General features: G+C 45.9%; 1 protein-coding gene across 1 annotated transcript in view; it reads left to right on the top strand.

The window, feature by feature from the left end:
* Positions 1–12500, top strand: part of camta1a (calmodulin binding transcription activator 1a) — a 430378-nt gene that overhangs the window by 15724 nt on the left and 402154 nt on the right. Inside the window, exon 2 of the mRNA XM_062540165.1 lies at positions 2644–2747. Coding sequence (XP_062396149.1) covers positions 2644–2747 — 104 coding nt within the window. The remainder of the gene's footprint in view (positions 1–2643; positions 2748–12500) is intronic.

Consider the following 12500-nt stretch of genomic DNA (forward strand, 5'->3'; position numbering starts at 1 on the left):
AACATGGAAGCACAGATGATTTTGCATTTGCAAACCATGCCATCCTTTTATTGTGAAAATGTTGTATATATTTTTTTTTTGAAGGAGAGTTGTGAACAATAGTTGTAATCCCATATTATCAAGCGTGGTCATGTCACAGCAAATGCACTACAGTGCTGAGCTACAGTAATAACCACACTGGATGATTTGGTGAAGCCTCTTGTCTGTTATGTATCAGAATTCGGGATGTGCTGGCCTACTTGGCACGCGTCTCGTCAGACCGAAAAACTCTGCCAGCATAGAACTCCATCAGAAGAACCAGATAGAAAAAATAAACACAGTGTTAGCCATTCATAGTCGGGAAAATTGGCATGCTTTCACAATGCACAATGGGCTGGAGTGGACGTCCTCCCACAGACTATGGCTGTACGCCGCAGGAGTGATGGTATTCCCAGACCTCGCTCGCTGTTTCCGTGGTCATCCTGGGCAAAAAGAAGGAAAAAAAAAGATGAGCAAAAACCCTGCCGAACATTGAATACACAAACAAATTGGCAACCTCGCATTGAACCTGTTTATTTTACCTTGTTCCCTAATACAATTATAATTTGTTTGTGCATATTTGGTTTGAGATTTATTCCACAATCCTAATTATCAACATTCACAGGTTTGTATATGTGTTTATTTATTTGATTTCTACTGAGCTGCTGTAGCAAACATATGACAGGCTGTTGTCATGTCATCATGACTGGCAGAAGCTCTCCTCTCTCTCGCTCTCTCGAAGCCCATATTTAGTGATAAGCTGTTTGGATTTAAGCTAACAAACAAACAAACAAAATACAAGCCTCATTTTCTATGTAAATTGCAAAGCTGTTTTGTGTTTATGTTACCTAGAAACTTTGTTTTTGCAGCTTTTGAAAAACAAATTCCATTAATTCTCTGTAATATTTCTCAGACAGACCTAATTATTTCCCCACTAAACATTATGAGTATACATTATTGCGTTCGCATTCCAAACAAAAGTTCATTTGTGGCATCTTGTTTTTTTATGCTCATTGCTGGGGTTTTAAAAACGTGATGACATATCCGGTGAACAGCCATTAAACTTATTAGACTGTAGAGAATGCTAAAGTGTCTGTTCCCTATGCATATGCACCCACTACATGTGTGTATGGTGTGTCTGGCCATGTTTGAGTTTGTTTGACCGTGTGTGTGTGTGTGTGTGTGTTTGTGTATGCATTAACTGGATTTCCTCATAGCATCTATCCTCTTGAGGAATACAAGTGTGTTTTTTATTTTTGGAATTAGATTTGCACATTATGTGAGTGGGTGGTGGCGCGAGACTGAACGACTGTGCGCTAGACGCTAGTAGCACATTGATTATAATTGGACGCAATTCACAGTTGCAGACAATATCATAGTCATTTAGAAATTGTTCTCCAGAACAATGAGGGTAAATGGCAGTGATTTGACAGGGCTGCCAAGCTCTTAGCTGCATAAGAAAGAGACAGACAGGGCAAGAATGGAAAAGAGTCTGGCATATGGCCCCGTGGTAATTGCCCTTGGAAAGCAATTGTATCTCCCCTCTCCTCTATGCTTCAATAGCATGCATAGTTGCAGTCGCTCTACCATTTTGTATTTTTGGAGAAGGACCTGATACCCTCAGAGGTGTTATTGGCTTGGTGAAAATGTCCGTCTGCTCCCTGCCATCCAGTGCACATTCATTAACTCATTCCTACTGTCGATGACAATTGGATTTCTTTTTTTTTGTTCTCTCAAAACCTCATCCATAAAGTACATATTTTATAGCGAACGTTTTAGATTATTAAACACATTTAATAATGAATGTTTTAGATTTGGAGATATACTCTGCTGTTACTATGCCCATGTCAGGCTTGAAATACGTTCAGCACAGCAGCAGCAGCAGCAGCAGGCTTAAGCTTCCTTCACCCTCCTGATCTCTGGCGCGATATCGCTCCTCCATGAACCCTTTCAAGCATATCTCTGATGTGGTGTTGTGACTTGTTTACTTGCCTGAGGCTTGCGATGGTGCTTCAAGGATTCACAGCTCTGCACTTTTTGTCTGATTAACAGAAAATGAAATAATGTTGCGGCTTGAGCAGGTAGCTGATTGGTTATGGACACCTCCCTGGATCCAGGCCTATTGTTAGACTCCGCTGTATATTGTTGATGGGGCAGCGTGGGACAGTAAATGTATTCTGTATGACCACTCCTGTATCTACAGTATCTCAAACATGGACGTGTTTAATATTTTAGATGGAGCAGCAAGTAGGGAGTATTCTAAGTGTGTGTGTGTGTGTGTGTGTGTGTGTGTGTGTGTGTGTGTGTGTGTGTGTGATGGGCAGAGCATGAGCATGTACATACTACAGATATTGTTCACAATCACAAAGCGCAGTTGAGCGCAACTTAACTCGACTCAACGCATGTGCCTGAAACTCTCCACATGTACTCTACTTACCTTTTTGTCCCACAGGAGGTTGACTGTTCCTGTGTGCATGCAGACTCTCTCATGTTCTTCTACACACACACACACACACACACACACACACACACACACACACACACACACACACACACACTACACATACACTCTTAAAGAAAAAAAAAATCTCACTGTCTTTTTCTCTCCTCTGTCTTCTCTTATAGATGAACATGGACATTTGAAAATATACCTGCCCAAAAAGCTGCTTGAATGTCTACCAAAATGCTCCTCGTTGCCGAAGGAGAGACACAGGTGGAACACCAATGAGGTAAGGTCATCTCTTGCTGCTGTACACAGGACCATCTGCCATGGGCTATTTTTTCTCTCCCTCTGTCTCTCCCTCTCTCTCTCCCTCTCTCTCTCCCTCTCTCTTTTTTTTCTTTTGTAAAACCACATGCTGTACAGTAGTTACCGGCCAGTTAAAGCCCACAAATCCATACTTTATTTCCTCAGCGTAATTAAACGGACTGATATCATAAACAGAACTAAAATAAGGCATGTCCGCTCCAATGAGGACTGCTGATCAGTGAGCCTTATCCCGTATCCTCACAGATTTGAAATTCCTTTGAAACCTTTTTTTCCCAGGTGTTACCTTGTTATCTATGTTTTGAGGTCCTTCATGATGCAACACCCCCCACTCCCCCCCCCACACCCCCACACACACACACACAAATGCACAAATTGAGAACGAGGCAGAACAAGCTTATGACAAGTGCATGATAAATTCATAAAGTGCTGTGTTTGAAGTGTTGTTGTACTGTGGTTGTGTTTCCTTAGCTCCGAGCTGTCTCTTTAGTTTGCTAATGACACTGCATCTCAGTCACACCTATGCAGAACACAGTCGCTGACACATTTGATATTTTAATTAATAATCAATAGTGCGTTCAAGGCTTTGTTGCATTAGCATTGCTAAGGTGAAACAACCTGACACGCAGTTTGAATTTTGAGTTTTACAACGAGCCGTTGAAACTCAATCCACTCAGAACACTTAGCCATCTTGTATGCTAGACTACACTGGTCAGTACAATAAACATTTTGCAGACAAAAAGCACACGTTTTACCTCTGAGACAAGCGGTTATTTTTCTAATCAACCCTCTGATGTGTTCTCCCTGTCCCCCAGTGGGTCTTCTCTCACTGTGTAATATTAGGACTTGCATAATACCAATGGAAATTTTGGCCAGGGGGAATCAGCGTAATATATTCATCTTTGAAAAGAAAATTTAAAAGAAAATGAAAGAATATGCTTTGAAATTGATAGAGCTGGAATCCAATTAGGCCAGGGGTTTCATAATTTAAAGGTTCGAACCATAATTTAGAGAATAACTTTTTTTCAGGATCATTATTCCTTACTCATGAGATGATATTGGTGATTTTGTGAATCCCATTTTTGTGTTTGATAAATTGAATCTTGTTCCACACTTCATCTATCTGCTACTTGTTTGTTGCGGGCTGTCAGTACAAGTTAACAGAACCACATCTCCACTGGTCTGTGTTAGCCACAAATAAACCCCCATAATAGGCGCCAAGAGGTATTTTAAATATGTTGCATCACAGCCTGAGGGCATTTCATATGCAATGAATCAAACGAATAAGAAAAGATAAATCTTTTTGCATTCTGTATTTGAAAATGAAAAACACAAACATAAACTGTCTGATTTGTATGCCTGTGTGGGGGAGAAAATCGCACAGAGGCAGTTTGGCGTCCTTGACCTATAGGCCAGCCGTTTTAAATGAGTTTGTTTCTTTGCGGTCCGTCTACTTTATCTTTTAATGGAAATGAGACAGTGTCTTGCTTGATTTTCACATTTTATTTGTCGCTCATGTTCAATCTGTTTTGGTGTAGCGGCTCTCACGGTACGGGGGCTGTCGGGAGATTGAAACTAAACATTACTTAACTGCTCCAAGCTGGAGGGATTTTTAAATGATTGCCACTGCAACGTTTCTCCAAGGAACTGCACAGAACTCAGTGAAAAGGCACTGCATTTTTAATGCAATTGAATTGATCCCAGAGAAGCCCACACAATTTTTTTACATTAACTGACTGACGGAGGCAGCACGAGGGGAGAGGAAACAAAAAGAGCAGGCCTCTCCGTCTGGCTCTCTTTCTCTCCGCCACACATTCTCTCTGTCACTCTCTCCCTTTATTTCTCTCTCTCTCTCTCTAACACACACACACACACACTCTCTGTCTCTCTCTCTCTCCTTTCTACTTTGTTTATTTAAAAAGTTTTTGCAAATGGTGTCCCTCCTCTCTTTCTAATTAATGCCATCCTCCCGTGAAAGTAGTTTTAGACTGTTGAGTGCGCTCGCTCGCTCGGCACGATGCAGGCGGGGGAGGAGGAAGAGGCAGACGAGGAAGAGGAGGAAGAACCCTCCTGGGCAGAGGCGCTCATAATGGCAGCCACAAGCCCCCTCGCCATAACTCAGATGTCACTCCCACAACAATTTCAGCCCTGCCAAAAGTCTCCCATGACAAATCACTGATGCGCCCCTCTTAAAGGTATATTTATGAATTGAAAACAGTCCTTTATCCTTTCATGCTTGAGCGTTCGGCTGTAGTGACAGGCTTTGTAGGGGAAAATATGGCGCACCCAGACATGAATGACAGCATCAAGATATAGACGGTGAGAGACAGGTTGTTTAATGTAGGGGAGTCTTTTGTTTTACCTTCCTTGAGAATAGTCTCTCTCTCTCTCTCTCTCTCTCTCTCTCTCTCTCTCTCTCGCTTTCTCTCTCCAGCTGAAAACAAGGTGCACATATAAAATGAGGTCAACCTATAAGATGTTTATAGATTGCAGGTTGTGGATATGTGGGTTGAAGGGAGAGAGGGGGGGAAGTTATGGTTTTGTTATTTTGCTTGTTTTTTTCCACTACAACGGCTCCAGCGTTGTGATAGTCTGAAAAAAGTAAACGATGCTCAGAACAATCAGTTAACATGCCTCTAATTGATGATGATGCCGTAACTTGTTTGACCCGCAGTGTTGCGCTCACAGTCAAAATTAATTAACATACTCTTTTTGAAAAATTGATTCGGAAAAATGTTGACACTTGTTGAAGTGAACCGCTGTTGGCTACAGCCTGGGCCGCGTCAAGTCGTTTATTGCTGAAATTAAATCACAGCAGACGGGGTTCATAAAAAGGGAAACGTGGTTGTATGTCAAGCCCTCACTTTGTTTTTAGACAGCGCCTCAACGTGAACATGCGAAGCCCCTATGGATTAACGTTGGTGCCGTGGCCCGGCCCGCGGCAGGTTCTTACTGTGGTCGGTGCCAGGGAACAGGTTTCGTGCCTAATTCTTATGTGGCACGTGTCAGGAGAGCACTGTCCTGAGGGTGGCCGTGAGTGTGTGCGTCTGTGTGTGTGTGTGTGTGTGTTTGTGTGCGAGGGGGCGGTGGGTGGGTAAAGGCAACCTTCCCAAAAACCAAGGGCATTTCTCTTTCATGTGTGCCATGGCGACGGCGGGGTTGTGGTGACTCACTGGTGGCAGGCGGAGCAGGATTAAGGAGTCTCTCGTCGCCGCTGATTGTGTGACTCTTACTGAAAGTGACACCTCATTTATTCTCTGCATATTTCTCAAGCTGGCTCTGCATGCCTAATGCTGCCTTGTGTTTTCTCTCTCTCTCTCTCTCTCTCTCTCTCTCTCTCTCTCTCTGCCTCCTGCCTCCACCCTCCTCCTATCCCCTCCCTGGGTACAAATTCAAGCCTCTGTGCCAAGCACCGGGCCACCATGCATCCATGTGATGAAGGTTTTTTTTTTTTTCAAGAACAGCTCGAGATTATCAATCTACGTCTGGTCCGGAGGAATTTTTCTTGGCTCCAGTAGCGGGTCCATGTCAGGGATGCTTTATAACAATGTGTGACATTTCACTGCAGAGCAAGCGGTTCAAGTCAGGATCCGGACCTCTTGTCATTTCTCCTCCAAACCACCCCCCCCCCCCCCCCCCCCCCCACACACACACACATCCTTCACCACTTTGTTTTTTTTCTCTCTTTTGGTTTGTCTTTCGTCTCGTCTCAAGTGTGCTCTCCCTCAGACGGCTAGCCTGCTCGGAATGTCAAACGTGACACGTCCTCTCTCCATACTGAGCATGTGTGTACAGAGCGGTGTGAGGTCAGAGCTTGGCTGCGGCGCCCAGGCAGCTGCCTCTCGGACAGGAAAGGCCAGCGACGGCACGGCCACCCTCTCAGCTGTGGACACATCGCGACGCAGGAAAAAGAGAGAGAGAAAGACAGAGAGGGAGAGGGAGAGAGAAAGAAAGAGAGAGAGGGGAGAGAAAAAGAGAGAGGAGGGGGGGAGAGGGGGAGCGTGGGGTAGGCATCACGGCAGATGCCAATCTATCCATTTCCCTCTTATTTTGCCAATTCCCCTGTGTGCGTTTACGGAGAGAGAGTGCGCAGGAATACATTTCAAGCATTTACTGGAAAATTAGATAAACTGATCTGATCAAAATGCGAGGGGAGGACGAGGGGGAGGAGAGGAGAGGAGAAGAGAAGGGGAAAGATGTGTTGGTGGGGTAGTGTTTGGAGCTGGCAATGTGCGTGCACACTGTGCTCAGCTTTTAAATTGTCAAAGTGAGATTAGCAGCCAAATCTGGGGCAAAGCTTGACAGTTTATTTAGTGGGTACAACCACAAGCAACCGTCGTTTCTTCACAAAATGAAACTGTATGGAAAAAAACAAAACAAAATATGCAACCTGAAGTTGTAGTGTTGGTTGCCGTTGGAAGGAGACTTGAGCCCGCTAGCTAGCTGTGACATTGAAAGGAGACTTGAGCGTGCTAGCTAGCTGTGACGTTGAAAGGAGACTTGAGCGTGCTAACTAGCAGTGACGTTGAAAGGAGACTTGAGCATGCTAGCTAGCTGTGACGTTGAAAGGAGACTTGAGCGTGCTACTGTAGCTAGCGGTGGCATTGGCACTCTAATGCTGTTGATCCTATAAGTAACTAGCCATTGGAACCTCATCATCTGCTTTGCATGCACATGTGACAACGGGCGTGTGTTAAACCGCCATCAAACAGACACCTAATCCAAATCCTTATATAGTGCCTGTGACGAGTCGGATGGCATGTTGACTTTCTATAGGTGCTGTGCTGTGATGCACAGTGTAGCGCTCTGGCTGTGGCCTGTGGCGACTGCATTACGGACTTACAGACTAGGGGTCATTTTTAGATGAATCCCCAGGTAGTAATCCTCCAAGAATTCCTCCTCTCTGTCCCACGCAGCTGGTTTCCTTGCACTGCGTACACCTGGAGGATGACCTCTATTCTGCCGGACGTTCGTGTCGAGATTAAACCCCGCTTCTTCTTCTTTTTTTCCCTATTTATTTTCTTTTTTTTAATATAAAAAAGGGAAGGAAGAGAAAGAGAAGAAGAAGGGCAGCACACAGGGACGCGGTTAATCCTCCCGCCCCCTTCAACACCAAGCAGACCCACTTAATGCTCTCGGGCGCCGCCACCACCAGCACCACCGCCGGGTCTTTAAGTCAAAGTGGCATCTTCGCAGCAATGCCACTTTCATTCTAACACTCTCACTTCCCTCTTTACCCAGAGAGAGAGAGAGAGAGAGAAAAACAACATGGTTGCAGCTTGTTCTTTGGAAACAAAATGGATGTCTCATATGAGAGGAGCTGTGAGATGGTGTTAAAAGTGTGTTTTTAAGGGGCGGTGGCGGGGGTGGAGTGGGGGTGTTGTAAGAGGATAGGACAGTGTGTGGCCACCATGCTGAAAAATGTGGCCCCCAGGCACTGAAGAACGAGGCCTTGAAAGCCTCGAGTGGTGTGCTTGTGTGTGTGTGTGTGTGTGTGTGTGTGTGTGTGTGTGTGTGTGTGTGTGTGTGTGTGTGTGTGTGTGTGTGTGTGTGTGTGTGTGTGTGTGTGTGTGTGTGTGTGTGTGTGTGTGTGTGTGTGTGTGTGTAGCATGAAGAGAAGAGGGCCTAAGCTGGTGTGACACCAGACTGTAATGAGCGGCGGATCCTAAAGGCCCAGGCGACGCTGTATGTGCCCGGGCCGAGGACTACCACTGCCTCTGCCACTGAACTGAGGCTGAACTGCCAAACGAGGGAGAGAGAGAGAGAAAGAAAGAAAAGACTGAGAGAGAGGGACAGAGAGAGTGAGAGAGAGGGAGAGGGAGAGGGAGAGAGAGAGAGAGAGAAGCGCATCAGCTCAGCCTCTACAATGGGCCAGCGCACATTTAATGCCCTGTCATCAGCAATAATCCTCTGTGCCCGGCGTTGGCGCTGCATGGTGCCGCCGTGCAATATGCCGCTTGCCCCCGGCAGGGAGCCGCCACAGTGGACGCACATGGCATCCGAACAGACAGGCACGGGGACGGGGACAGAGACGTGGCGCGGGGTGGCGTGGGCAGTCCGGTGGGCAGTCCGGGCCGAATCTTCTTCTGGCCGCAGTCACATCCGGCGGAGATAACTCGACCAGAGAGCGAGAGGGAGAGAGAGAAAGAGAGGGAGAGAGAGAGAAAGAGGGAGAGAAAAAAAGAACGGAGAGAGAGATAGAAAGAGAGAGAAAGAGAGAAAAAAAGAGAGAGAGAGAGAAAGAGAGAAAGAAAACAGAAAGAGAGAGAAAGAGAGAGAGAGTTGTACTGTAGAGAGAGTAGAGAGATGTAGAGCCGGGTTCCGGTTTCGGGGGAAAGGTGGAAATCAGGACAGAGTAGGACGAGCTGGTGAGGGCACCTTTGGGGACTGAAGTCTCTCTCCACAAACCACTAGACTAGACTTACAATCCCTGTGAGTGGTGGGGACCCTGTCTACAAGAACATATTTGAATAATGCTCTCCCCTCTACGTGTGTGAATGGACTTAAGATGACTTACATCCTAAAAGCTTAAAACGTCCTTTTGTCCCATTGATTGCTACACAGTCTCCAATTTAAGGAGTCTTGTTCTATAGATGAATTAGATTAATGCAACATGGAAGCAAAGCTGTTTTACCTTAAAAAATGAGCTCATGCTTAGATCTACCTGGTCCACCCTCACAGAACAAGCCTGTTTCAATCACATCCTCTAGCTCTCCTCGTACACAAACTCAGACAGACATCTCTTTCTTTTTCCTTTTTTTCTTTCTTTTTTTTTTGCGCTGTGCATTGTCCAGTGTTTGATGTTTCTGTGGAAGCGATGGGGTCGCGCGGGTCAGAGTGATGATCCCGACACTGCGGCGCTAGAGAGGATGAAGAGCGGCGGCTCGTGCGGCGGCGAGGTCCGCGCTGGCACCCCGGGCCCCCTGTCAAGACAGCGCGCGGCTTGGCCCCGAGAGCAAGAGCGAGAGAGAGAGAGCGAGAGAGGCGGTCTAGCGATGTTTGTTTTGTTGTGAGGGGAGGGATTGTGTGGTGCAGTGTTCTTAGGTGTAGTGTGTTGTGGTGTGGTGAGGTGAGGTGTGGTGTATTGTGTTGTGTCGGTGTGTGTGTGTGTGTGTGTGTTTTTTTTAAGATGAGGGCACAGCCTGAGCCGACCATGATGAGCCGCTGATCAGCACCCAACTCACTCCCCTGACCCCCACTCTTCTCTACTCTACACACACACACACACACACACACACCACACACACACACACACACACATACACACACACACACAGACACACACTGGAGTCGCTGGACTTCAGAGGCCATGGAGTTGTGTGCCTGCTCTCCCATTGAGAGGGCAGATGATGTTTCTCCCCATAACCTCCCTGAACCATCAGCACCACCAGCACCATCAGCACCACCCGTCTGTCTCTCCTCTTCATCCTCTATCTCTCTGTCTCGTGGGTGCTCGATCATTCTGTCTCACCCACTGTCTGTCTCGTGGGTGCTCGATCACGCTGTCTCACCCACTGTCTGTCTCGTGGGTGCTCGATTGCTCTGTCTCACCCACTGTCTGTCTCGTGGGTGCTCGATCGCGCTGTCTGTCTCACCCACTGTCTGTTACATGGGTGCTCGATCGCTCTGTCTCACCCACTGTCTGTTTCGCCCCTTCATCTTCCCTGCCTGCGTCTCTGTCTGTTTCACAAATATTCGGCGTGTTTCTCTCCTCAAATCATATCTGTCTCTCTCTGTCTATCGCTCTCTCTCTCTCTCTCATGCGCTCTCTCTCTCCATCTCTCTATGGTCTGGAGGGGTGAGAAGTAAGATCAGCTCTGGGAGGGGGTGACCATGCCCCTCTCAGTAGAAACATGTACAAATCCCCACAGTGAAAGACCAAAATGTATGCAGAATAACAGAATAATGCTAATTTTGTATTCAAAGACAGCCTTATCAAAAGATTTTCTTGACATGTCTTTTTTTATAAATTATCCACATCAAAAGCTCTTTTAAATGAATGAATTAAATGAAATAAAATTAAATAATTGAATTGTCGTTATCGCTCTCTTTAGTTATCTCTATGACAACAACAATCAACAAACATCAAAACAACAACAAAGCCATGCTATATAATCATCTGGCCCTCTGCTTCCTGAAGCTACCCTCTAACTCGCTCTCCTCACTCCGCACTGTGTGATTTCCCTGCTGCTATTCTTCTGGAAGCTTCTCTAAAGACATTCATCTGCCGCCCGCTTCACAGGACTGGTTTCAGCCAGACTGCTTCAGTCTCTCTCTGCCTCTGTTCTTTTGTGTCGGTAATGAGTGTTGCGTCAGTGTTGGTAGAACAAAATATGAAAGTGCTACAGTGGGACAAAAGGAAAACTAATTCTACACCCTATTTCTCCGTAATGGTGATGGTGGTGGGTGGGGAGAAGGGGAGGGGGGGTGCATTTAGTGAATTGTGTCGAGATTGAGCCTTGCTTCATTTGGAGCGCAATAGTTTTGTGAGGGCTCACAACAGAGAGCGTCTCTCTCTCTCTCTCTCTCTCTCTCTACAGTACTGTATATGGCTGTTCCTGCTCTCACTCAAATCAATGCTGTCTTTGATCCCGTCACAGATAAAGTAGGTTGGGGCCTGGCCAGTGATATAAGATCTATACGGTACAGAGAGAGATCCCCCTAGATATGTTCTCATAATACACCTCTACCTTTCAGTCTTCCCCTTGTGATCCCTTAAAAGCATCTAAATATTGAGCAATGTCAAGAGTCCATCGCAAATCTCATATCCTTCAAAAAAAAAGGCAAGTGTGCGTTTTTGTGTGTCTGCAGGGGTTTGAAGTGCACGGCACTTTGAAGTGTTTATGTTGAAAGCCTGTGCACAGTGACCAAAGTGCTAAATGGCAAAGGGCCTCTTTGCTTCGAGTGCTGATATATTGGTTTACATCGCCTCGGTTAGCCAAGCTGCTTCTTGTGATATTATCTGTTACTCCTTAACATCACCCCTTTCGCCCATTCCTTTAGCCTTCTCGACCACCTTATTCTCGTCTTTTCTCACTAGAAAAACATCATCTTCCTGCGTTACAAGATGCCTGAATTAAAGCTTTCTGGCTTGGAGGAGAGCAATTCTAATGAATCTGATTAGGATGTTTGAACTCTACCCATCAAAGACCCGTGTGGTTTTGACTCTTTTTTTAAACTCCAGCCCTGTAAACAAACCAGACAGGTGGAAGCTGTTGGTAGACTTCGCCCAGTCGAACTCGGGACTTGATTTAGATGTTTATCTTCGTTCCGACGGCTCAATTGAGGCCCCCCATTTTCCTTGACCGCGTGTAATTAAAAGGGAAACAAAATCTGCATGGTGAATGTTTGTGGAAATGTTCATCAGCTCCTCCCGGGCAATCGGCGGAAATTAAAGGTCATGTTTGCTTGTTTGTTTTTCCCAGGGAAGGAGCGCTTTAACATTTTTACAAACAGGTGTCCGGAGCATGCCTGGAATTTAGATGTTTTAGCGCAGCCGCTCCTAAGGTGGAGATGCACACGTTTCTCCGGCAAATCCTGTCACATTCCAGATTACACCACGCAAATGCCATAACTGCCTTCTGGGGATGTCTGTTTGCTTGAGTGTCTCCAGTGTCATTTGCAAATCTTATCTTTTTCAATTATTAGTATAGGTGTGATTGTGTGTATATATACAGAATTGCATGTATGTAGAATGCACTGTGTATGAGGCACT

The sequence above is a fragment of the Sardina pilchardus genome, chromosome 7 (genome assembly GCF_963854185.1).
Source record: "Sardina pilchardus chromosome 7, fSarPil1.1, whole genome shotgun sequence".
NCBI lineage: Eukaryota > Metazoa > Chordata > Actinopteri > Clupeiformes > Clupeidae > Sardina > Sardina pilchardus.